Source organism: Giraffa tippelskirchi, chromosome 12 (assembly GCF_054371585.1).
Source record: "Giraffa tippelskirchi isolate mGirTip1 chromosome 12, T2T-mGirTip1v1.2.pri, whole genome shotgun sequence".
Classification (NCBI taxonomy): domain Eukaryota; kingdom Metazoa; phylum Chordata; class Mammalia; order Artiodactyla; family Giraffidae; genus Giraffa; species Giraffa tippelskirchi.
This window is the reverse complement of record NC_137286.1, coordinates 41,744,793-41,770,197: the sequence shown is the minus strand read 5'-3', so window position 1 is coordinate 41,770,197 and position 25,405 is coordinate 41,744,793. Positions and strand designations below refer to the sequence as shown.

Sequence of the window (25,405 nt, the reverse complement as noted above, 5' to 3'; positions counted from 1 at the left end):
GATCCAGGACAATGACCCCTGAACTTCAGCATCCTCCTCTCCTCCCACAGCCTGGGCTCCATCTCTCTGGGTGAGAGTGTGTGATCTGTGTGAGGACACACTGGCCTGCAGGCGGCCTCACACTCACCTTCTTCCTCCGTGCTCTCCGGCTCCTCCAGCAAGGTGCAGTCAATGAGGGATATGACTCCGTTCTGAAAAAGAGCGGGGCCACCTTGAATCGGGGGGGAGATGTTCTAGGTTCAGAGTTCCAGAACATCAGTGCAAGGAGGGACTCTAAAAGCGACAGACACGCACGTGTATGTGCACATCATAACCAAGTGGGTATTCTGGTTTTCAAGTTGAAGAATTTTATCTTCATATAAGGAGCCCAGGGACTTCTCTGGTGGTCCAGTGGTTAAGACTTCACTTTAAATGCAGGGGGTATGGGTTCAATCCCTGGTCGGAGAGCTAAGATCTCACATGTCTCTTGGCCAAAAAACCAAAATACAGGTGGCACTAGTGGTAAAGAACCCTCCTGGCAATGCAGGAGACGTAAGAGACACGGGTTCAAACCCTGGGTTGGGAAGATCCCTTGGAGAAAGAAATGGCAACCCACTCCAGTATTCTTGCCTGGAAAATCCCCACAGACAGAGGAACCTGGCAGGCTACAGTCCATGGGGTCATAAACAGTCGGACATAACTGAAGTGACTTTGCACACGACAGAAGCCATACTGTAACAAATTCAGTAAAGATTTTAAAAATGGTCCACATAAAAAAAAATCTTAAAATAAAATTAAATGTTAAAAAGAAGCCCAATGAAGTAGCTCAACTGGGATTGGCTCAGAGATGCCTTCCCTGAAGAAGAGTCAAGGTTGGGCTGTGGATGGAGAGCTTGCATGTTCGCTTGTCTCACAGCAGCTCCGAGGCATCACCTGGTAGCCCCAAGTCTGCAGAAATTTGAAATTCCTCATCCTAAGCTAACAAAGGTCCATCTAGTCAAAACTATGGTTTTTCCAGTAGTCATGCAGGGATGTGAGAGTTGGACATGAAGAGGCTGAGCGCCAAAGAATTGATGCTTTCAAACTGTGGTGCTGAAGACTCTTGAGAGTCCCTTGGACAGCAAAGAGATCAAACCAGTTAATCCTAAAGGAAATCAACTCTGACTATTCATTGGAAGGACAGATGCTGAAGCTGAAGTTCCAATATTTTGGCCACCTGATGCGAAGAGCCAATTCATTGGAAAAGACCCTGATGCTGGGAAAGACTGAAGGCAGGAGGAGAAGGGGGCAACAGAGGATGAGATGGTTGGATGGCATCACCCACTCAATGCACAGGAGTTTGAGCAAACTCCAGGAGATAGTGAAGGACAGGGAAGCCTGGTATGCTGCAGTCCACGGGGTTTCAAAGAATTAGACATGACTTAGTGACTGAGTATGCACGCAAACTGGGGCTTAGTAAGGTCACCCAAGGGTAAGTAGCAGGGTTAGAATTTGATCAGTGCTCAGATTCCATCTTTACCAGTATGCTAAGAGACTTTTAAAACTCAAACAAATAAATAAACAACCCCCAAACCAAAATAAGATAAAATGAACAAACACAAAGGTATGTGCTTTCAGACTGAAAAGCTGCCTTCAAGTTTCCGGTCCAAACCACCCCTACTGATTCCCACCTGCTGGAGGAACTGTTCCTCCAGCCTGGACAGAGATCTTCCCAAAAGAAACTCCAGAGCTAATAAATAATGAATGCTTTCCTCCTCACACAATTTGGTTGAAACTGGAGTATTCCATGTTTGTAAATTAATTTCCCTCCATGCAGACAACCAACTAATTTGTCGACATGTTAACATAAGCAGTAGGTTCCCTGAAGCCATTGCTTGATCTATTAGCGCTGCAGGAGGCTACGGGCCAGGCGTCCAGGGTCTGAAAGAATGGTTTCCCTGATGTTCCACTTTAATTAAGGGCTCCTTCTGGCCCTCTCCAGGCCACAGCATGTTCAGACTTGAAATCTGCTGAAGCGAGCCTTCATGGGGATGAACACAGTTTGGGGAGGCTGTCACTACAGAGGCAGGGGCATCACACCTCCCAGAGCAGGTCTATGGGCACCTCCCTGCATCTGTGCATGTCCCTGGTGAGGACAGCCACCCTTATTTCAAAGCAGATTAGGAAGTGAGGTGGGGACCGGCGCGGAAAGTGTCCAGGCTCACACAGTGTAAGAGACAGAGATGGGATCAAATCTCGAGCTCTCAGCAGTGGGATAAGCCATGTGCTGTGTTGGGGAGCGGTAGCTTCTGCCTGGGGTGCTGGGGGGTGAGAGCCCAAAGGCATCAGGAGGGGGTGCTGTCTGAACTCCTTTTTGGTTGGAAATGAAAAAAAGGCTCTGGGTGCTGCTCTGCCTCAGCCAGGTGTGACCATCCTCCACTGGTCCCTCACATACACACATGTGACTTTTAAGGGCTTATCTGGGGACTTTCCTGGTAGTCCAGTGGTAAAGAATCCTGCCTGCCAATGCAGGAGACACGGGTTCAATCCCTGGTCCAGGAAGATGGTACATGCTTCGGAGCAACAAAGCCTGTGCACTACAGCTACTAAGACTGTGCTCTAGACTCCAGGATTCGCAACTGCTGAGCCCATATGCTGCAATTACTGAAGCCTGTGGGCCCTGGAGCCCGTGCTCTGCAGCAAGAGAAGCCACTGCAATGAGAAGCCCAGGCACTGCAACCAGAGAGCAGCCCCCACTCATCAAAACTAGAGAAAAGCCCATTCTCAACAACAAAGACCCAGCATGGTCAAAAATAAATAAATTAAAAATAAAGAAATAAAAATTTAAGAAAGAGCTTGTCTGAATCCCCTGGCTCCTCTGTCCCGGCTCCCAGCTGTGGGGGCACCTTTGGGCATCTTCGTACTCACTTTCTCATTTCCCATGACTCCTCCAGTAGAAAACCCGTGAATGGTTTGCTCATTCCAAGCTTTCAGTTGGACCAGTGGGGGTGTATGTATTGTACACTCAAGCGTCTCTGACACCCCTGCCCACTGTCTGGGCCCTGGTCAGGGTCGGTCAGGACCCCCAGGGTCAGGTCAGTGTCCGACCTCCAGCCCCAGCAGCTCCCCAGGCCCGGCCATCCTTACCTTAGTCAGGTGAAGCTTTCCCCCAGAGCCTCTGGTGCAGATGATCAAGTGCTTAGAAAACAGGAAGCACTGCCTCTCACCCTCCTTCTTCAGGGACAGAGACCCCAGGCGCCCCCTGGTGATCTTGCCCTTCTCGGACATGGGCACCTGGATGAGGGACCCTGCAGACAGGGAAGAGACCCTGAGTCCATCTCCCAGGACAACCTGTGCCTCTGAGCCACCTTTGAAGCTGCACGTGAGTGGCGAGGCCAGTGGCCACGGCAGTGGGACAAGGCGACCCTGGCTCCTGGTAGCAGACAGGTGACTCAGACACCCCCTCCAGCCCCTCCTCGGGGCCGCATGGTGGGGTTCGAGGGAGCGGGGGATGACGAGAGAAGCTCCATGCTAGAACTTTGACCCACCCAGCCAGGGCCAGGGCCTTAGAAAGCAAAGGAACCCTGAAGGACATGGCCCCTATGGTGAGAATGCAGGACTAGGCTGGGGCCTGGGGGTGGCAGGAGACTGAAGAACTGGGGAGCTGGCTGTGGCCCAGAGAAATTAACAAGACACACTAAGTCCCTGCTGCCACATGCAGCCACTGTAGACATGACCAATTGATCACAGTGTGTTCTGCTGCAAAGTCCAATGCCACCTCCTCGGGAAGCCCTACCTGATTCTCCCTAGTCCTGCTCTGGGCCACCTCTTTGCCTCCTGCCCACATTCATCACTGCATGGACCCCCTTCCCTGTACCCTGAGCCCCTCTCCCCTGCACATTCAGCTCTGGAGGGAGGAGCAGGGTCTACTCTTTAGGCATCCCTGGAGACCTGAGCTGGACTGGCATGAATAGGGCAGGCATCCATGGGGGTGGTGAGACAGAATAAATGAAAAAGGGCTTGTTGGGCTCCCTGTCTGAGCTCCAGGTCCAGCCCAGCCCCTCAGTTTGGGCACAGCACAGCTCAGGAGAGTGGGTCACAGGCTAGGCTAGCTCTGGGCTCAGCAGGTCCCAGGGTGGACCCAGGGGAAGGACACAGGGGTTCAGAACAAACTCCTAGTAGAGGGGGTTCAGGCCAAGGGCAGCGGGGACCAGTGACAGCTGCTCAGGCCAGCCTTTCATGTAGTCAGAGACCTCCAGGACAAGATGGAAGGAAGGAAGGCTGAAGTCCATCCTGCGGCATCATCTCTGGGGCATAAGAGCAGACACTGAATTTCCCACAGGCCGTCGAATCTGAACCAGCTGACCTTAAAGGCACTGTGGCTCTAACATCTCCAACTTGGAAGTCAGTCCCTTGGGCCCCAGAGAGCTTCACCCGCCCTTCTCAATAGGGCTGAACCTCTCAACAGTGTCCCCAAGGTCAGCTGAAGCCCAAGAGTGAGGGGACCGCACCCAGAACCACTGTGATCATGGCCTCCCCAAGAGGCCAAGGAGGCTGAGCACAGGACAGAGGAACTGACCCTCGTCAACACCACCTCGGACACCGCAACTGCTCATGACTCACGGGGCCAGTCAGAACCTGGCCTCATCCTCCACCCCGTATTCTCTCCCTTAAAGGACATGTCGGTGTTTAAGATGGTATACAGTAGACAAACCAAGGCCATCTGGGAAGAATTGTGTTTACATCTGGAGACAAGGAAACTGTGAAAACTGACAATATCAGCATCTATATGTATAGACACTGCCGTCTACATATAGCTGTCACATTTCCCCCGGCAAGCCCGGAATACGCCGCAGTCATGCCAGCAGGCTTTGGCATGTGGCAGCCAAGCCAACTGGTGGTGTCCCTGAGTGTGGCCTGCCTCCTACTGCCAGGGCCCACCTGGCCAGGGATGGGTGGGGGACACAGGGTACAGAGGCCATACCTTGTCTCACAAAGGTCTGGCTGGTGTCCAGGAGGATCTCGCAGCCTTCAATGATCATGCGTTCAATGGCCAGGTTTTTCCGGATGTTCTCGGTCTCACTGACTTCATCGTGCATTATCCTGTGAGGATGAACAGTCAGAGACCAACGGCCCCCACCTCCCAGGGAGGATGCAATGCTGAGTCTCTGGCTGGACCTGGGAAGAGAGCCTGGATTCTCGGGTAGGATCTGTGGTCACCAAAGGTGAGAAAGCCTACATGCATGGAGAGCCCGCTGTGTGTGTGCACTTTACAGGCGCGGGCTCCTCTAATTCTCCGACAGCTCTGGGAGGCTGAGAAAATGGTCTGACCCACATGAAGGAGAGACAGCAGAGCTGGGAGGAAGATGGGTACATAGAAGACATTCTTTGTTCATTACCTGCCTCTTACCCCACTACCGGCCTCATTTCCATCCAGAGAACAAACCAAGCTCACTCTTGCCTCAGGGAAATGTGCTTCTTTCTTCCCTCTGCACGTTCTTTTAAAAAGATTAATTAAAATTTGAAATTGGAGTACAGTCGCTTTAGCTATACAATAATCTGAATCAGCTATTCGTTGTTGTTGTTCAGTCGCTCAGTTGTATGCGACTCTTTGTGACCCCATGGGCTGCAGAACACCAGGCTTCCCTATCCTCCTCTATCTCCCAGAGTTTGCTCAAACTCATGTTCATTGAGTCGATGATGCCATCCAACTGTGTCATCCTCTGTTGCCCCCTTCTTCTCCTGCCCTCAATCTTTTCAGCCTCAGGGGCTTTTCCAACGAGTCATGCCAAATAGAAGGGGAAAACGTGGAAACAGTGACAAACTATTTTCTTGGGCTCCATAATCACTGCAGATGGTGACTGCAGCCATGAAATTAAAAGACACTTGCTCCTTGTAAGGAAAGCTATGGCCAACCTAAATAGCGTATGAAAAAGCAAAGACATCACTTTGCAGACAAAGGTCTGTATAGTCAAAGCTATGGTTTTTCCACTAGTAATATTCGGATGAATCAGCTATACACATACATATATGTCCCTTCCCTCTTGATCCTCCCTCCCACTGCCCCAACCCACCCTCTAGATAATCACAGAGCACTGAGCTAAGCTCCCTGTGCTATACAGCAGCTTCCCACTGGCTATTTTACATGTGGTAGCGTGTATATGTCAATGCTACTCTCTCAATTTGTCACACCTCCTTCTCCCCCCTTGCACACTCTTTATATGGTTGTTTCCTTAATGTTTGGGTTCCGGAATGACTTATTTTTGGAGCACCTAGCAATCCAGTTGGCTCAAGGAAAGACTGACTGCAGTTTATTTCTATAGGCTCCAGCACGACTAGGAGGTTTAAGCAAGACACAGCTTGCCCCTTCATCTAAGAACACTTGCAACTTTCTGTTCTGGTTCTGACTGCTGCAACACTGTTCCTCTCCATGAGGTGGCATTACTTAACTGCTTTTTAAAAATAGCATCAGTGGGAAAAGGTAGGAGAGAGTTGACAACTTTGCTAAGACCGTCCATGTGTTTCCAGGAGTCTTAGGAAAGTAGTGAATAATTTTTTTTTTGGGGAAGGAGGTCTGGAAAAAGTACCCCACCTACTCTAAGGAAAGTACAAAGCCTCCTCTTTGTTGAGGATTCCACAATAAAATTCCACAAGTAAGACCACTCAGAGAGCTGACGAATATTCAGTGGCAAACAAAGTTCTCTCCTAGACATGATCCAATTCAAACCCCGTAACAATGAGAGATGACATGAGTGGAACTGGAGCTGTGAACAGGGGAATCAGCGTGATTGATGCTGAATGCATTACTCAACCCCTCGAATCTTTAGCTTCCCACCTGTAATTGATGGGGTGAGGACGTAAAATAATGCATTGCATGTGCTGACCTCATGCAATGACAGGTGCTTGAATAAAAGGTGGCGACCATTGCCCTTATCAGGGCTGCAAAAATGTTATTGTAAAAAAAGGTGATATACAATAACTCGTCATTTTTGCCACCTATCAGACTAGGGCATCGAGATGGGGTCTCTGCCTTAGGAGCTTTGGTTTTCTACCCATCCTCCCCCCTCCCCCCTTCCCAGCAATGCTCTTCTCTTTCCAGGCCTTAGCCTTCTTCAGGAAAACACATGGGCACAGGCCAGGGAGGGACCTTTCAGGTAGTTTTGTGGATGGAAGTAGCCATTCTTCCTCCAGCCCCCAAAAGTACTTCATTTTTGGAAGCAGCCCAAGGCAATCAGAACCCTCTCTCTTGCAGAGGGTGGGGGATTGGCTGAAGAGGCTCAAAATGAGGGGGTGGACTCCCTGGCGGTCCCGTGGCTGAAACTTCACAATCCAATGCAGGGGACACAGGTTTGATCCCTGGTCAGGGAGCTAAGATCACAGGTGCCGCTGGACTCGGCATAAAAAACCCGAACATAAAACAGAAGCAATAGTGAAACAAGTTCAATAAAGACTTTAAAAAATGGTCCACATCAAAAAAAAAATCTTTGTTGTTTAGTCGCCAAGTCGTGTCTGACTCTTTGGGACCCCATGAACTGTAGCCAGCCAGCCTCCTGTGTCCATGAGATTCTCCAGGCAAGAATACTGGAGAGGGTTGCCATTTTCTCCTCCAAGGGGTCTTCCGGACCCAGGGATCAAGCTCAGGTTTCCTATGTCTCTGGCCCTGGCAGGCAGGCTCTTAATCCCTGAGCCACCTGGGGATGGCTGTTAGACGTGTATAAACTGCAGTGGTTCAGGGTAAACGGCAGACCCAGGCTGCAATCTGTGATGGGGGAGCCTAGGTTAGGGAAGATGAGGGGACTCTGGGAAGGTGACCTGGGGTTTCCAGGGCCTGAGGCTCCTGGGGGAACTGGAAGTGATGAGCTGGGTTATCCTGGAGCCTAGGAGTGAGGGGAGCAGGAGAGGAAGTGGGACAAAGGCCCCCAGGGGTGAGGGGTGCAGGGCTCTGAGGCCGGCCAGGGAGGGGCTGGTTATCTTCTGGCTTCTAGTCAGGCTGCCGCTTTCCTCAGGCCCCAGGGAAGGTGGGAGGAGGATGAAAGGGCCGCTGTCACTTGGGAAAACCCTCTTCCGTGCTGCTCAGGCTGGGCTCAGGACCAGGTGCAGGTGATGGGCGCGGGGAAAAAGGAAAAGAAGGCTATACACCCAGGACTGGGGTGGTGGGGAGAGGGGACCGGGGTCTTGGACCAAGTTCCCTGGAACCCATGTGCCTCCTGTACCCCTGCCTGTACTGGGACAGGGCATCCCGTAGGGTCCAGGAACTCACAGGGGGGCCCACATCTTCTCCCCGGGGAAGAGTACACTGTACTGACTCCCTGGGGCCTGAGAGAACTGGGGTCCACACCCCACAACAGTTTTGTTAGTCTGTAGTCACGCCCTGCTTACACCTTCTCCTGAATTCTTCACGGTGGGATCTGCCCCAGTCCAGACTGGTCCTCCCTCTGCCCAACAAGTTCCACTCGTTGAACTAGGGAAGCTGTTTAGGGCTCTGGGTGGTGGGCGGGGCTTCAGTGGGTGGCTGAGCCCCACACCCTGTAGACCCACCCATTTCTGACCATAAGGCCCCTCCTCACCTGTTGGCCTCCACCGGTGGACGCCCCAGGGCTCAGCCTTTGGTTCACACCTCAGTCCTGCTTAAACTCACTCCCTTAGTGATCTCATCAATCTTGTGACTTTTTAAAAAAATTCTGGCTGCACCGTGTGGTATGCGGGATCTTAGTTCCCTGAATAGGGATCGAACCCACACCTCCTGCAGTGGAAGTGCGGAGTCTTAATCTCTGGACCACCAGGGAAGTCCCAGCTGGTGACTTTAAATACCATGTCTGAGCTGATGACCTGTTTCATCTCGCCTCCCTGAACTTCAGACTCAGTGACTCTCCCTCCTTGTCATCTCCACGGCTGTCGTCCATCTCAGGCTCAACACGCCCCCAATAAAGCTCCCATGAAGCGAAGAAGTCCCCTTCAAACCTGCCCCTCCAACGGTTTCTACACCTTGCATTGTGGCGGTGCCATCCTTCTGGCTGCTCAGGCTCAGACTCCCTTTCGACTCCCGTGTTCTCTCTCTGTCCTCTCACCTCATCCCTCAGAAACTCTAGTGGGTTCCACCTTCAGGAAACACTAGAGTCTGAAGCTCCTCCCCTCCACGCTGCCACAGATGGGGAAACCCCCCCGCCTGGGTGTGGCATCCCTCCTCCCTGATCCCTCTGCTCCTGCCTGGGCAGAGACTGTGCTCCGGGGACTGAGGGAGAGCAGGGGAGGCCCTGACTAGGGGGCTGCGGCCTCTGACAATGGCCCAACCATGGCCTGTCCACCCACGGGCACTGCCTGCTGCTGAACAGAGCCTGGGATACAGGAGGGCCCAACACTCGGGACCCCATGGAGCTCCTAAAGCCACAAGCATTGACACATCAATGCTGGAGAACCAGAGAAATGGGCAGAGAGTGTCTGCGAGTCTGGGAAACGGGCCCGCTGACTGCCCAGGCCCTCGCTGGGCCCCACCTGTGCCAAAGACAGCAAGCCACCCATCCCATCTCGCTGGTGCCCACCTGGACTGGAGCTGTAAACCCTTCAGACTGCTCCTGGGGACTCTGCCTCCAGGTGGCACAGGCTATGGGTCCCCACTCCTCGCAATCTTAACCAGAAACATGAGTTTTTGCCATTTGGGCTCAGCGAACTCCTGGTGGGGGCACCCTCAAGCCTGGGCCTGCTCTGTGATGTGGGGACCTGGGTTCCCTGGTGTGGGGACCCGCTGCAGGCTTACCTGGACAGCTCCTCCAGTTTGGACTTGGCATAGTCCAGGCTGTTGCGCTCCACGTGCTCATGAGGGGTGTGCGCCAGGAGCTCATGCAGTGTCAGGATGTACCTGGGGATCTGCAGGGGCGGGGAGGCAAGGCAGGAGAGAGGTGGCGAAGAAATGAGAGACAGGCAGAGAGACAGAGCCCCGGAGAGGGATGGGGGCGCAGAGACTGGGGTTCTCAGCACCAAGGACCCTCATTGCACTTCCAACCTCAGACTCTTCCGATCTCAGACTTGGAGCCAGGGTCTTGGGTGGGATGCGCCCCTCCACCTCCACCCCTGCATCCCCATCCCTGGCCTGCCCCGCAGGCCTGGCTCTCCGCCGGTCGCACCCCTCCTGGCCCCACCGCCCAGCCACCCACGTGTGCATGCACCCTGGCAGGGCGGCAGGCGGGGCGGCGCACCTGGAACATGGGGTAGGTGAGGAAGGTCTCCAGCGTCCTCTCCTCGCAGTCGGGCTTGGCCTCGTAGTGCTTGAGCAGCTTGTCGAAGTCGCGGTTCTGCTTGCAGTGCGCCAGGATCTGCAGGCTGTACTGGTGGTTGCGCACGAACTCCTGGTAGATGTTGAGCATGGGCAGCAGGATGTCGAACAGGTCGGCTGCAAGGAGGCGGGGCTCAGCGGGCAGCGGGGGCGCCCTCGGTGGGAGCGGGGCTGACGCCCTCCCCCAGGCCCTCGGCTTCCCCAGCCCAGCCCGAGAGGTCCCAGAGAAACCCCCTGCCTTTGGAGCCACCCTGGCCCCACCGCCCTCTCCAGGAGAGACAGGGAAGCCCCAGCACTGGGATCAATCACATCAGAACCACAGGGTTTTGAGATGGAGCCCTATCTAGTCTGACACCTAGAAGGCCAGAGAAAGCAGGTGTGGAGGGTGCCATGGGGTGCCCCCTGGGCCCCCGTTAGGACCCAGGTACTTCTTCCCCGGCTGTCACCAGTCCCAGTGGCTGTTAGCTGGGTCCTCCCTGTGTGGAAACTGCTCTCCACTGAAGGAAGCTGCCCTGCACAAGCTGGGCCCATGACAGTCTGGGAGGGGGGTGTGAAGGCCGGCCCCTGCCTCCACTGGGGACCTCTCTGAGGGGCCACGTGGGTCGCAGAGTGCCTGTGGGGTTGCCCTTGGCCTCTGTTGTAATTACATCCCCCCAGTGCCCTCCTCCCTCCAGGGGGCCTCCCTCCCAGAGTGTCGCATCTGTGATTGGGACCTGTCAGAGGCCACAAGGTGAGTCAGCAGCTGGCTTGGAACCAGGTTTCCCGACTCCCTTGTTCCAGGGCTTTCCACCCCATGACACGCTTTCCTGAGTCTCTGTCCCTTCACCTGTGGGTCCCCTGTCCCTGCCCTCCCAGCTCTGGAGCCCCATCAGCCTCAACCTTCTGGGTGTCTAGCATCCTGTCCTTCCAACTCTCGAAAGCCCAAACCTGCCCTTCAACACTTGATGGATGGGATGGAGCCTTTAAAACAGGGGTCCCCCAACCTCCGGGCCAGTACCTCCTGTCAGATCAGCAGCAGCGTTAGATTAGAAATAAAGTGCACAATAAATGTACTATGCTTGAATCATCTTGAAACCATCCCCCCAACCCTGGTCCGTGGAAAAACTGTCTTCTATGAAATCAGTCCCTGGTGCCCAAAAGGTTGGGGACCATTGCTCTAAAACATCTGCTTACCAACCTCATTAAAGAGAAAGACCATGCAGCTAGTGATGATTATAATAAGTGAAGTAAGTCAGACAGAGAAAGACAAACTCCATATGATATCACTTGTATGTGGAATCTAAATATGACAAGAACTTATATACAAAACAGAAACAGACTCACAGACTTAGAGAACAGATTTGTGGTTGCCAAGGGGGAGGGGGAGGGGGGATGGATGGAGTGGGAGTTTGGGTTTAACATTTGTAAGTTTTTACATATAGAATGGATAAACGAGAAGGTCCTACTGTATAGCACAGGGCTTCCCTGGTGGCTCAGTGGTAAACAAGCTGCCTGCCAAGGCAGGAGATATAGGAGATGAAGGTTTGATCCCTGCATTGGGAAGATCCCCTGGAGGAGGAAATGGCTACCCACTCCAGTATTCTTCTCCGGAAAATCCCATGGACAGAGGAGCCTGGAGGGCTACAGTCCATGGGGCTGCAAAGAGTTGGAAACAACTGAGTGCGCACACATCCAGTGTATAGCACGAGGAACTCTATTCAATAACCCGTAATAACCATAATGGAAAAGAATATTACCAAAAGAACTTATATACAGGTTTAACTGAATCACTTTGCTGTACAGCAGAAATGAACACAATATTGTAAGTCAACTATACTTTAATAAAAGGAAAAAATTTCCTTGTAACAAACTCTAAGTGGGAGCTCCCATGCAAGGCATCCACCTACCCAGTGGATCACCTCATCAATCCTATGAAGACGGAAAGTACAGCCGTTGTCTTCTTTCTAGTGTATGTGTGTGTGTCTGCTTAGTCGTTAAGTCGTGGCCGACTCTTTGTGACCCTATGGGCTGTAGCCTGCCAGGCTCTTCTGTCCATAGAGTTTTTCAGGCAAGAATATAGGAGCAGGCTGCCATTTCCTCTTCCAGGGGATCTTCCTGACCCAAGGATCAAACCACGGCTCTTGTGTCTCCTGCATTGGCAGGCCTGTTCTTTACCAGTGAGTCACCTACCTGCTTCTTCTTTTGACCTTGGAGAAAACAGGTCTCTTTGACCTGAGAAAAATGGAAACAGCGCTCAATCCCCGTGGAAGTCTCCTGGCCTGTGGGCAGGGGAGCCTCTCCTCTCTCAGCAGTCCCTTCACCTTCCTGAGCCTTTTCCCTTGACTCCACAGCGGAAGTGACACAACACTCACCTTTTACTGTTGAATTAGGTGGAAGGAAGATGCTACCCAGGGTGGGAGAGACAAGATGCAAGAGCCACTCCTACACATCACTCTCAGGAGTGAGGACTTGGAGAGAAATGTGACGGTGGGTACAGGGCGGGGAGTCCACCCCTCTGTTTCAGCCACTCAGCCTCTGGACACCTATCTCAGGGAACTGCTCTCTAATATGGAGACCACCTCACGTGTAGACACCATTGTTTCTAGTAACCGCAAAAAGGCAGAACATCTTTAAGAGCCAAGAAGGGGGAGATGGCTACGTAGATGGTGGCAGATTCACAGGGCCCTGGAGCACTACACAGTCATCAAAAAGCGTGCTTCAGCTTGAGAAAACGCTTATGCAATAATGTTAAGTAAAAAAAAAAAACCCACAGTAAGATTCAAATTCTATATTCAGTATGTTTGCAATTATGTAAAATGGGAAAAAAAACCCAAGATCTATGCATAGAAAAAAAAATTGGAAGGAAACAAACCCAAGTGTTTACAGTAGTTATCTTTGGGAAGCAGAACTATGGCTGATATTTTTAACCATTTCCTACTTTTCTGGATTCTCGAATTTTCTCAAATGGGTACATATATTTTATTTTTAAAAGGGAAAAACAGATAAACTAAAAATATATCACTTCCTCCCAGAAATGTAGCTTTTGCCAATTTGTCTTTCCTCCTCTGAGCCCTCTGAGGGTTCCTGGGAGTTTTTAAAGGGCCCCTCTTGTACATTCTGCAAAAATAAAGGTGTTGCCAGCTGGGGGTGGGGGGGGGGAGTGGCCACTGTAGATGGACTTCCCAGGTGGGGGTGGGGACGTACGGGCAAAGCACCCCTGCCAGGACTGCTACTCACCCAGGACCAGCGTGGGCCAGCTGGAGATGCGGGCCTTCAGGCCTTGGTAAAAGATCTGGTGCAAAAACATGATGGTCTCACTGCAAGAAAAAGCACAGGGTAAGCTCAGGCCAGGACATCCTGTCCCTCCAAGCGTCCCCTCCCGCAAGTTAAGGAAATCTTCTCAGGTGACACTTAACCTGAAGACCAGTTCAGTGGGATGGACTATGTAATTTGTGGGGCCTAATGCAAAACAAATAAGCGAGCCCCTTGTTAACAAAATGGTTAAGAATTTCAGGATGGGGCTTCCCTGGTGGTCCAGTGGTTAAGAATTCGCTTTGCAATGCAAGGGACACCGGCTGGATCCCAGGTCAGGGAAGATCCCACATGCCACAGAGCAACTAAGCCCGTGTACCACAACTACTGAGCCTGTGCTCTAGAGCCTGTGAGTAGCAACTACTGACGCCTGCGTGCCACAGAGCCCGTGCTGCACAAGAGAAGCCACCGCAACGAGAAGCCTGTGACCCTCAATGAAGGGTAGCCCCCACTCATTGCAACTGGAGAAAGCCTGTGTACAGCAACAAAGACCCACCACAGCTGAAAAAAAATTAATTAATTATGAAAAAAATGGTCTCCAAAAAAATAAGTGTATTTCAGGATGGTGACAGAGCGTACAATTCAGAAGGGCTCTTCGCAGCATGCAATCAAATGCTGGTCAAGCTGGCCGAGAAGGGTAGTCCTCTGGCTGCTGGCTTCCCTGGCTCCCTCAAGTCCCTGCTGGCTGGGGGTGCCCCTGAGGGATCCTGGAGGAACCTAGGGCTCTGAAGAAGTCCAAGGAAAAGCCACTCAGAGGAAAAGTCCTCATGTCATGAGGACATGACAATAGCTAGGGCTTGAGACCCACACAGATGGAGGCTGACATATGCTGCTTTTTGTCCCTTCCCAGCTGTGTGACCCTGAGCAAGATGCCTAACATCTCTGAACCACAGGTCCTTCCATGGAAACCACGGAGGTGAAATGTGGTTCTTCTGAAAGTATTGTGCATCTACTGGAGCAGAGTGATGCTCAGCAAACGCTAGCTCTCCACCAGCCCCTTTTTGAGTAAACATTAGAAAAGCAAAAAAAAAAAAAAAAAAAAACCAAAAAGAGGAAAGGACAGAAACCCAGAGTCTCTAAAGTGCCTGCTTTGTCATCACCTGGAATGTTGGGGGTGGACATACTCTCATTAGGCCTCAGAGCATTCCCCAGACAGCCACATTTGCCGTGGCCCCCCTCCCACACTCCCTTCTCTGCGCACTGCTCCCCAAGCGGCTGGCTCCAGAGAACAGACAATCTGTGAGAACGCAGAGAACCCAAGAGACGGGCCAACTTCCGCTCCATCGTGCAGGGCCCCCCTCCTCCCGTTCTTCCCTTGCTCCTGCTCATCACTCTGGCTCCTACACCCTGAAGACCTGGGAGTCTCCCCAGCATGTCTGGGCTTGCCTTGAATCACAGAGGAAGCCAAAAGAACCAAATATGCCAAAGTGTGGGGACTTGTCCCTGGTGATCCAGTGGTTAAGACTCCCTGCTTCCAAAGCAGGGGACACGGGGTTCAATCCTGGGTCAGGGAACTAGACCCCACCTGCAGTGCAGCCAAAAAGAATTCTTTTTTTAATGTATGCTCCACTCATGGAAAGGGAAACGGAGGCCCAGAGAGGAAGAGTGAACTCCTAGGAGTTGGGGCTCTGGGCCCAGTCTTCCCCACTCCCTGGAACATTCTCTGTCTTTCTCTGCCATATCACCACCCTTCCATGGCCACACTCTCTGCTCCCTCCCCCAGGCTCTCCCAGTGCCCTGGGTGGTCGTTGAGGCCCTGGTGTTTTCCAGCTTGGGGTGCTGTCACTGGATGTTGTCCCTTCTCTCAGCACTTCGTGCCCTGAAGGCAAACCCCCACCACCCTGAGGTCTCATTCTCTCAGGACAAGAGCAGAGGATAGAAGGCGCTGGGTGGGCGCCCCTGAGCTGCGAGGCACAGGAGGCCAGTGGGGGGGCCTGGACTTCATGTGCATGGAAGGCCTGAGAAGCACTGGGCTCCTGGACCCCAGATGGGTTTAGAATGCCCTGAGCACTCCCACTCTGCAGAGAAAACACGCTGTGTGAAGAGAGAAAGAAAAGAGGGAAATACTGCAAGAGAAAAAGGGGTAAGGGAGCTGAGAGGTGGGGGTAGTGGTGGTAAGAGAACAGAACACAGCGCCTGGGCGCTGCAGAGCAAAGTCTGTACTGATCACACCCCCAGGACGTTCAGAAGGGAAGGGCTGGGGCCAGGGGGGCCTTTAACAGGTATCATTGGAAAAGATTCTGATGCTGGGAAAGATTGAAGGCAAAAGTAGAAGTGGGTGACAGAGGATGAGGTGGTTGGATGGTATCACTGACTCAATGGACATGAGTTTGAGCAAGTTCCTGGAGATAGTGGAGGATTGGGAAGCCTGGCGTGCTGCAGTACACGGGGGTCACAGAGTCGGACACAACCGAGCTACTGAACAACAAAGTAGTGGAAACATTCCGAGTTCTCATTCCTGAGTGTGGTCCTGTCATTTCCGTGAATTAACTATCATTTCCCTGAAGTCCCAAGAGAAGAGGCCCCCACAGGTGGTGACACAGTGATTTCTGGACTAGGGGCTGAAGTCATCTTCAGTTTTCAGGCAGCGAGTCTGCAACAGATGCACCTGTGACCAGGCTGATTCTGCCTGTCCATGGCCCCTGAACTAGTTATTGAACAGATAAACAGGCACCATGCCAGTATGAAGAGCTTTAGTCGTCCGCATGGGAAGATCCTTTGGAAAATTCAAATGAGACAGGTCCGGGGTGCATGGCAGTGCACAGAGGGGTGAACGTGGGCCCTGAGGTGGGGGAGGGTGGAGGTAGAAAGACTATCAAGGGTTCCTGAGGAGCCAGGAGGCAATGAATGACCCCAAGCACTGTCAGCAAGACTCAAGGCCCCACTCCCAGGGAGCCCCTTATACGGCTGCAGGAAACACCAGGGAGGAAACCCACCGTCTTAGATTATAACAGGGCATGGACTGGTAGAATAGCACAGTAGGAACATCATAAGCTGAGACTATAAAAATACAGTTGATGAAGGCTCCGTTTTTCCTTTGTATCGGCCATTTGAACATCTTCTTTTGAGAACTGCCAAGTCCTGTCCATTTACTCTTTTCAGTTTTATTAATTTAAACTAACTCTCCATGTTAAGTGTATAATCGAATATCTACATTGCAGACTTTTTTTTTTTTCTCAGCTATTTTCCACTGATTTTGTGTTTGGTGTCTTTTAAAGTTTTTCTACTTTGCCGTGAGGTGTACCATTTTCTTTCTTTTTTTTCTGCTTTGAGCATGTCTTTTCCCACTCCTAGACTGCATACACACTCATCTATATTTTATTTTTTACAGTACTTAACTAGGGGACTTCCTTTGTGGTCCAGTGGTTAAGAATTCACCTGCCATGCAGGGGACACAGGTTAGATCCTTGGTCTGGAAGATTCCACATGCTTCAGAGCAACTAAGCCCATGTGCCACAACTACTGAGCCTGTGCTCTAGAGCCCGGGAGCCTCAACAAGAGAAGCCACCACAAGAGAAGCCGAAGCACCACAACTAGAGAGTAGCCCCCACTCGCTGCAACTAGAGAAAGCCCACGCAGCAACGAAGAGCTAGTGTAGCCTAAATAAATAAATAATTAATTAAAAAATACTTAACTCCAGTTTGCTTTGGTGTAGTTTGTGAATAAAAGATATAAATGTAATCTTTCTCTCACTTTGGTTAGCCAACTGCCCCGTTTTATTTATCCAATACTCCAGCTGTTTTCCCTCTGCTTTTCAAGGCTGATTTTTTTGTTACTAAATTCTCAAACATGTGTAAGTCTGTTTCTGAATTTTCTGTTCTACTTTGATGGTCTATTGGCCTGTTCTGGCAATAGTGTCAGGCTGTTTCTGTTACTTTTAATGTATTTATAAGCCTATAATACATATTAATTAATGTAGGAAATGTTACTTTCATTGTTCTTTTTCAGAACATGATTATCAATTTACATGTATTTATTCCTTCATGTATGGATGTGAGAGTTGGACTATAAACAAAGCTGAGCACCGAAGAATTGATGCTTTTGAACTGTGGTGTTGGAGAAGACTCTTGAGAGTCCCTTGGACTGCAAGGAGACCCAACCAGTCCATCCTAAAGGAGATCAGTCCTGGGTGTTCATTGGCAGGACTGATGTTGAAGCTGAAACTCCAATATTTTGGCCACCTGATTCGAAGAGCTGACTCATTAGAAAAGACCCTGATGTTGGGAAAGATTGAAGGCAGGAGGAGAAGGGGACGACAGAGGATGAGATGGTTGGATGGCATCACTGACTCAATGGACATGGGTTTGGGTAAACTCTGGGAGTTGGTGATGGACAGGGAGGCCTGGAGTGCTGTGGTTCATGGGGTCACAAAGAGTTGGACACGACTGAGTGACTGCACCGAACTGATTTCTTCAGTTCAGTTCAGTTCTTTAAAATCACCCTGCTAGGCTGAATTTCAGTTGCAATTATATTAACTTTATAGCATGTTTTGGGTGAAATAACATATTTATGACATGGAATCTTGCCATCTAGAATGCTGGCCCACTTTCTGTTTTTGTACAGCCTGCACGTTTAGAAGGACTTTCATAATTTTAAATGGTTGGAAAAATCAAAAGTGTATTTTATGGTAAGTAAAAATTATATAGAATTACCATTTTAGCATCCATCAGTAAAGGTTTATTGTAACGTAGCTGCACCCATTCAACCGATCATTATGATTGCCTAAGTCCACCTGCTTCTGACAGAGACCCTCTGGTCCTCAAGATCTAAAATATTTACCATCTGGCCCTTGACAGAAGAACTCTGCTGAGCCCTAGTTTATGTGAATGCTGTCCCTGAATTGTATAGTGCACAGCGAGGGCAACTGTATTCTATGGCTCTATCCCTCCCCACAGCTCAATTAGAGTGCAGCAGGGAATCTAACACAAAAGAAATCATTATTTAAGTGTGATGAATGCTACAAAAGGGGGCCCTGGAAGCACACAACTAGGGAAGAGAAGCCTACAACGACAAGGGGCATGGGATGGTCGGAGACATTCAAGAAAAACATGAAGGAAGAGTAGGAGAGAGCCGTCGTAAGGAAAACAGGGAGGACGGTAGGGTGGGGAGAACTCGAGGGAGAGGAAGCAACCTGTCTACTTGGGAAGTGCTCGTTTTTCCTGGTTCCCTTCTTGAGCCCAGAAAGGAGTGTGACTCACCCAAGCCGTTCTCAGATCCACAGGGCTGGGCCGGAGAAGGAGGGTAGAACCAGGCCTCTTCACTCTTGCCCTGCCCTCTACCCATCCCTCCTCACTCCCCGGCCCATGCAGACATGACAAATGGATGGCAGCACACTCCCCCACGGAGCCTCACCATCCTTCTCAGCCCGGGACTCCCAGCCATCTCCAATCAATCAGAGCGGCATCAAGGTACCAACCATCTGTCACCCAGGTGGGATGCTCTCATCACGGGGCCATGCCTGTGGTTCCCAGCACATGTCACCGGGCAATGTTTTTATTAAAGGGAAACAGTCCAAGTCTCTGCACTCATTGTCTTGGGTAAACAAAACCTGCTGCAGGTGTTTACTTCAAAGATTGCTCCTCTCCTCCCCCCAGCCCTCCACTATTGTAGAAACACGTAATCAATCCCCTCCCCAGCTCTGTAGCACCCTCCAGGAATCTGCCAGCCTGGAGAGAGGCCTCTTTCTTCTCAAGGACTTCTTTTAAGGAGCTCCGGCAAATGAAATCACCAAAGTAGCATCAGGTTTCTAGTGTGGCTGAATCACTGCATTCATTTCGGCCTAAAAGCAAACCCAGGGGGAAGTCACGTGTGGAAATGCCTTCTAGTGAGTGGGTTGGCAGCCTCCGCCCTTGGCCTGTGGCACACACGGACCTCTGTGCTGTGGTCCAAGGCAGAGAGACCCCAGAGATTCACAGCACTCACCCAGCAAGAGGGGAGGCACTTACCCAGCAAGAGGGGAGGCTGGGCTCACCCACAACAGAAAGTTCTCAATAGCGCAGAAGTGGATGGGGGCAGTGCGTGCCAAGACCTGGGTTGTGATGAGCAGGCACTGGGGAAAAGGAGGATGGGGTAAGGGAAGATCCAGCCCATCATTTAATAGGGCAGCAGGGACAAGCAGAGGTCTTGATGTAAAATGGAACTGGATTAAACTCACAGCCCACCAGAACCCCGAGCACGTCCCATCCATCACCTCTCTGAGCTCTGGTGCCAGCCTGATGGGGCATCTCCCAAGATTGGAAATCACTCGGGCCAAGTGCTCAGAAAGCCTGGCATGAAGCCGGCCCTGCAAAGCTATTGTGGTGAGGGCAGTCCAGAACATTCAGTCATGCACAGAAGCTGTGCAGTGCTGCTATTTTTTAATGAAAAAATCAATTAAGCTGGTCTCTGCTTGCAAAAAGCAAAGTGTTTAAGACAGTGACGCTTATACTGTCCTATGCACACAGTGGATCATGCAGTGAGGCGTGAACGATAAGAAGGCAGTCATGTTCAGGACTTCCCAACTAGTCCAGTGGCTAAGACTCTGTGCTCCCAATTCAGGGGCCCAGGTTCGATCCCTGGTTGGGGAACTAGAGCCCACATGCTGCAACTAGGAGCTTGAATGTCACAAGGAAGATCCCACATACTGCAACTAAGACCCGGCACAGCCAAATAAATACATTAAAATAAAGCAACTTTGCAAGGGCCAATGATTCAGTTTCAACAAGGTTTTCTGAGGCTAGAAGCCACTCCCCTCCTTCTGCTCCCACCTCCACCATGTCCCTGTACTCTGACATCTCCTCCACATCCATGATGCCAGCCTGGTCCTTTTCCCAGCCACCTTCAGCATCTCAGCTCAACCTCTGAGAATCAGACCCGCGTCCACTGGCTTCCCCATCTCCTCCTGGGTGACACACAAGTTCTTAAACTTGCTACAGCACCCTGGCAGGGAAAGGGGCAGAGCAGGGCCCAGGGGAGGTGACCCTGGGTCCCAAACATCTCTGCAGAATACCTGGATGAGGCAGCTGGAACTAGTGAAGTGACTGAACGATGACTATGCTAAAGGAAGTACAGCTGAACGAATAACCTGGAGCACATATGATTTACTTTAATTCCTAGATGAGACTCGCTTGTAAATAGCATGCTTTTATGTTTGTTGCTTTTACCTAGTTTACTCCATTTTATTGGCTACCACAAAGCTCCTTTAAACCACTTCCTAAGACTGTCCTTTTCAATGGAGGTGGACAGCAGAACGGAAACCGTCAGCTCAGCCTTTTAAGGCACTGCCAACCCCACACGAACGCCCAGGGTCACCATTTGGGAAAAGTAACCACTTTCATATGGTATGTGGGTAACATGGTACAGAGCTGAACTCTAACGAGCCTGAGAATTCTAAAAATTTAGACCTGTTTCTTGATCATTATGACGATGCTATTAAGGTAGAGGAATGGAACACGCTTGGTTTTTTGTAGTTTGATTTATAACTTGTAAACATTTAATTCAACTCCTGTCCCACAAGGTGCCAGTGGTAATGAACCCACCTCTCAATACAGGAAACATTTAATCCAGGGTTTCTCAACCTTGGCTTGATTATTTTTATTGATTGACTTTTTTTCTGGTGCATAGGATCTTAGCTCCCTGACCGAGGATAAAACCTGCAGCCCTGCAGTGGGAGCTCAGCGTCTTAATCACTGGACCACCAGGGTATTGGCACGATCATTTCTGGTGGAATAATTCTTTGCTGGGGTGGGGGGGACTGCTCTGTGCACTGTAGGATGTTGAGCATCATTTCTGACCTCTACCCACTAGACGCTACTTGCAAACTCTTCCCCTAACCCCCTCACCAAGTTCTGACAATGAAAAATGTCTCCCCACATTGCCCCAGCTGAACCCCCAAGTTTAGACATCTACTCTGTGGGCCTCTATGTGTATCCTGCCTGTAAGGGCCAGAACACTGGCTTCTAGGCCCAGGACCTCAGGAGGGCTCCTTCCTCTCTGGGCACTTCCTCTCCTCAGCACTTGGCAGGAACTAGAGGAGGGCTTGCAGTCAAGTTCAGTGCTGGCCACACTCTCTCCTCCTGCCTTGGCCAAGCACTTCGAGGCAGTGGTGGTGGTGGTGGTGGGGTGCGGGTAGGGGCTGAGGTTCAGGTGCTCACCTGTTCAGGAAAATGCTGCTGACGTCGTCATGCGTGATGGGGGGCTTTTTGGAGCTGGCGGCCATCCGCAGTGGGCGCAGGAAGTTGTTCACCAGGATGTGCAGCTGCTGCACGTACTCGGCCTCGGCCTCCAGCATGCTGAACACCACCTGGTTCCTCTTGCGCATGCTGTCCGCGTGTGGCGACCGGATATAGTCCTGGATGATGGTCTTCCACTTGCGCCGGCACAGCCAGCCCCGCAGGAAGCTCTGCACCTGGGCACCGAGACCGGCAGGAGAGCCGCCCATCAGCCTCCGCTGCCCGGGGCCTTCCAGCACCAAGGCTCTGTCATCCCCTGCGCTCAGGGAGAGAGCTCAGGCAAAGGTCAGGCCTGGCGCCCCTGCCTGCGTGGTGCTGGGCGTGACCTTGAGGCCCTCTAAGTCCACTTTCCATCTGTGCCCTGGGGCTAAGGAGATGATGGCCGGACTCCAAGTGTGGTCCCCAGACAGGCAGCTTCAGCATCTCCTGAGATTCTGTTAGAAATGCCAACCCCAGGCCCCACCCCAGACCTTTGTGTTCAAACCAGTCCCCCAGATTGCTCTGATAGCATCCCCAGATGGAGGGAAAATGTGGCTCCAAGTCCCCACCATGGGAGAGGCCTCGAGAAGAGAGAGCTGCAAGGCTGTGCCGGGCAGAGCTCACACTTCTCATCTGGGCAGAGCTCACACTTCTCATCTAATGACTGGCCTGAGCGCCCAGAAGTTTCAATTTAAGCTTGTCTGGACAAAGGGAGATTATCACATTGAACCAAACATGGCAGATTAGTTCATCTCATGCTTGGACCTCATCGGTGGCCGCCAGAGGCTCTGCCCTGCCTCTGCGGGGAGAAATGAACACGGACACTTGAGTCGGGCTGCTTGGCTTGGCCTCGTTTTGGCAGGAACTTGGGAAGGGCCTTGACTCCCAGACTCAGAGGACCATGTGAAGATCTGCATGCTTCCAATCAAGGCTCCTCACCATTCCTGCTGCTGAGTTGTGGGCAAGCTCAGGGGCTGCACAGGGAGGTACCAGGGCCCCAGGAACAAGGGTGGTGCGTGGCGCTAGGTCGGAGGTGGGATCCTGGGGATCCAGGGGCTGCCTGCTGAGGCGCTCATTAAAATACTATCAGCTGATAAGGGCACTGGCCATGAACAGCAAGTACGGCCTTCTGAGCACAGACCTGTGGCCAGGGCCGTCTGCCCTGCTGAGGAGCAGCCTGACCTCGTCATGACAGCTCTCTCTGAAGATAGAAAGCCTCTCTGGATAAAGTGGGAGGGGCTTGCTCAGAGGCCCCAGGAGGGTGACAATAAAAGGACAGTGCATTTCAGCTGGGACTTAACAAAATGTTCCCACCAGAATGTCTTTCAAAATGGGCCGGGAAGCCCAGTGGGGCCATGGAAGAGAAGGCAGGCCAGCGCATCCCTATGTGGGTAGGGTTTGGTTCAGACCCCTGGTGGCACTGGTGGCAACTCCCAATGTCCATGGGGTACCAGGGGGTCCTATGGATCATAGGTGAGCAGGCACCTGGCCTAGGGCCAGCAGACACTGTGTGCAGGAGGCAGGCCCAGGGCTGCAAGACCTCCTGCTTTCCCAAGAGATGGTGTGTCCCAGTGACTGAGGATGTGAGCTCTGGAGCTCAGTGGCCGGGGTTTAAATGTCAGTTTGCCAATACCTGGCTGTGTGACCTGAGCAAGTCACTTTGCCCTTATGGGCTTCTGTACCCTTATCTGTGAAATGCAGACAATAATCAAACTCCAGAGGGCTCTCAGTTCGGAAGAGATTAATCTGCATACCTCTCCTAGAATAGTGTCTGGCACATAGAAAGTGCGTAATGGATGTTAGCTCTTTCTATTTCTGAGAAACCAGAAATATAGATTTTTTTTAATGTGAAATGTTTAGCGTTTATAGCACCAGCAACACATTAAAAAGGGGGGAAAAAAACACCGTATGGGCTAAAAACCCCAAACACGCTGGGAGGCTGAACTTGGCCTGTGGGAAGCCGGTTTGCAGCTTCTGGTCTGGATGGTGCTAGGGTCCTTTTACGCTCTTGACAAGGAGGGTTTTCTGGTTTCGCTTGTTTTTCTTAGGGTAAATCAGGCTCCCCTGCTTCAAGTCTGGCCAGCTGCAAACACAGACCATGTTCTTCCCCTCCACGTGGTGGCCCATGGTGCTGGTCAGTATCCCCGCCAGTGGGCAGCTTTCTGGTACCTCCTGAGATGTCCACCCCTCCTGGACTCCAACAGAGTAAAACCAGCTGGGCCAACCCTGGTGTGTCACAGAGGTTGGTTCCCATGGTGACCTCGGCTGGGGCCCGAAGAGTATAGTTGGGAGAGGCAGTGTTTGCAGGACAGTGGCTGGGGTGATGGGGTGCGGGCAGGCATGCAAGGGTGGGAGGATGAAAGAGCGGCCTAGGGTCTCACTGAGGCCACCCAGGGTCGTGAGGAAAGCTCTCAGCTATGAGTCTCACAGCCTGGGTTCCTGTCCTGGCTCAATCCACTCTTTCATCTTATGGGGCCTGGGTTTTCCTATTTATCAAATGGGCTGAACCACCCTACCTCACAGAGACAGCCCGAAGCAATGGCTCGATGAGGTGCCGGCCGGAGGTGAGGGGCTATTGATTTTGCCTTTGGAGTGGAAGTGGAAGGACACACTGGGAGCAGGGGGACAGCAGATGGACACCGGGGGCACAGGGCTGTGCTGGAGGTGGGGCTCTCTAAAGAGGACCGGGGCAGCTTTGCCAGCCCTGAGGGACGGTACAGACCTTCTTGATTTTTTTGATGTCACTGTCTTCGTCGTTGGGGGTGACGGTCTGAGTGGACTGGATGCGCTCGTTGTCCTTGAGCAGAGATGCGATCTGCAACAGAAACGTGGGTCAGCTGCTGGGGGTGGGGGGCTGCGGCAGCGGGGGGAAGTGCCACCCCTGCAGGCACCACCAGGCACAGCGTGGTGGAAAAGTGTCCTCCCACGCACTCCGTGAGGCCAGAGGTGCTGCAGTTCCTGTCCGCCTGAGGTTACTCGGGCCTGTCCTGTCCGCCCAGGCTGGACATCTGTGAGTGAGCACTGGACCCGGTCCCCGTCCACCTGGGTCCAGGGCAGCTGGGATCTGACTCTGAGTGACCCTGGACGGGGCACCCTCAGGGTTGTAGGCAATCCCTTTGTAATCTGGGAGCTTTGGTCCAAATCTGTGATCATCTTCCTTACTCAAGAAACCTTCAGTTCCTTTATCTTCAAATTTCTATTGTGGTAAAATAGACATAACATAAAATTTACTGTTTTAACCAGTTTTAAGTGCACAGCTCAGTAGCATCAAGTTCATTCACACTGCTGTGCAACCATCTGCACCATCTGTCTCCAGAACTTTCTCATCCTCCCCAACTCTGTCCCCATTTAAACACTAACTCCCCAGCCCCTGGCACCCACCATTCTACTTTCTGTGAATCTGATGTCTCTAGGTAGCTTGCCTAAGTGGAATCGGACAGTATTTGTCTACCTGTGTCTGCCTTATTTCAGCAGCATAAGGTTCACCTATGTCATACCAGGTGTCAGACTTCCCTTCCTTTGTAAGGTTGAGTAATATCCACTGTATTGTTGTTTAGTTGTTCAGTATTGTCTAACTCTTTGCAACTCCATGGACCATAGTCTGCCAGGCTCCTCTGTCCATGGGATTTTCTAGGCAAGAATACTGGAGTGGGTTGCCATTCCCTTCTCCGGGGGATCTTCCTGACCCAGGGATCAA

At 51.7% G+C, this 25,405-nt stretch overlaps 1 protein-coding gene across 3 annotated transcripts in view; it reads right to left on the bottom strand.

Moving 5' to 3' along the window:
* The window catches only part of RASGRF1 (Ras protein specific guanine nucleotide releasing factor 1), a 101,800-nt gene that overhangs the window by 43,189 nt on the left and 33,206 nt on the right, over positions 1-25,405 (bottom strand). For 2 of the 3 annotated variants that reach the window (XM_081546752.1, XM_081546753.1), the window contains exons 4-11: positions 24,431-24,523; positions 21,652-21,905; positions 13,445-13,524; positions 10,152-10,345; positions 9,713-9,822; positions 4,943-5,061; positions 3,106-3,266; positions 128-191 (exon numbers count right to left, since the gene is read on the bottom strand). In XM_081546752.1, coding sequence (XP_081402878.1) covers positions 128-191; positions 3,106-3,266; positions 4,943-5,061; positions 9,713-9,822; positions 10,152-10,345; positions 13,445-13,524; positions 21,652-21,905; positions 24,431-24,523 — 1,075 coding nt within the window. Of the gene's footprint in view, positions 1-127; positions 192-3,105; positions 3,267-4,942; positions 5,062-9,712; positions 9,823-10,151; positions 10,346-13,444; positions 13,525-21,651; positions 21,906-23,877; positions 23,902-24,430; positions 24,524-25,405 lie in introns of those variants that run through there. The other variant, XM_081546755.1, reaches the window with a different exon arrangement.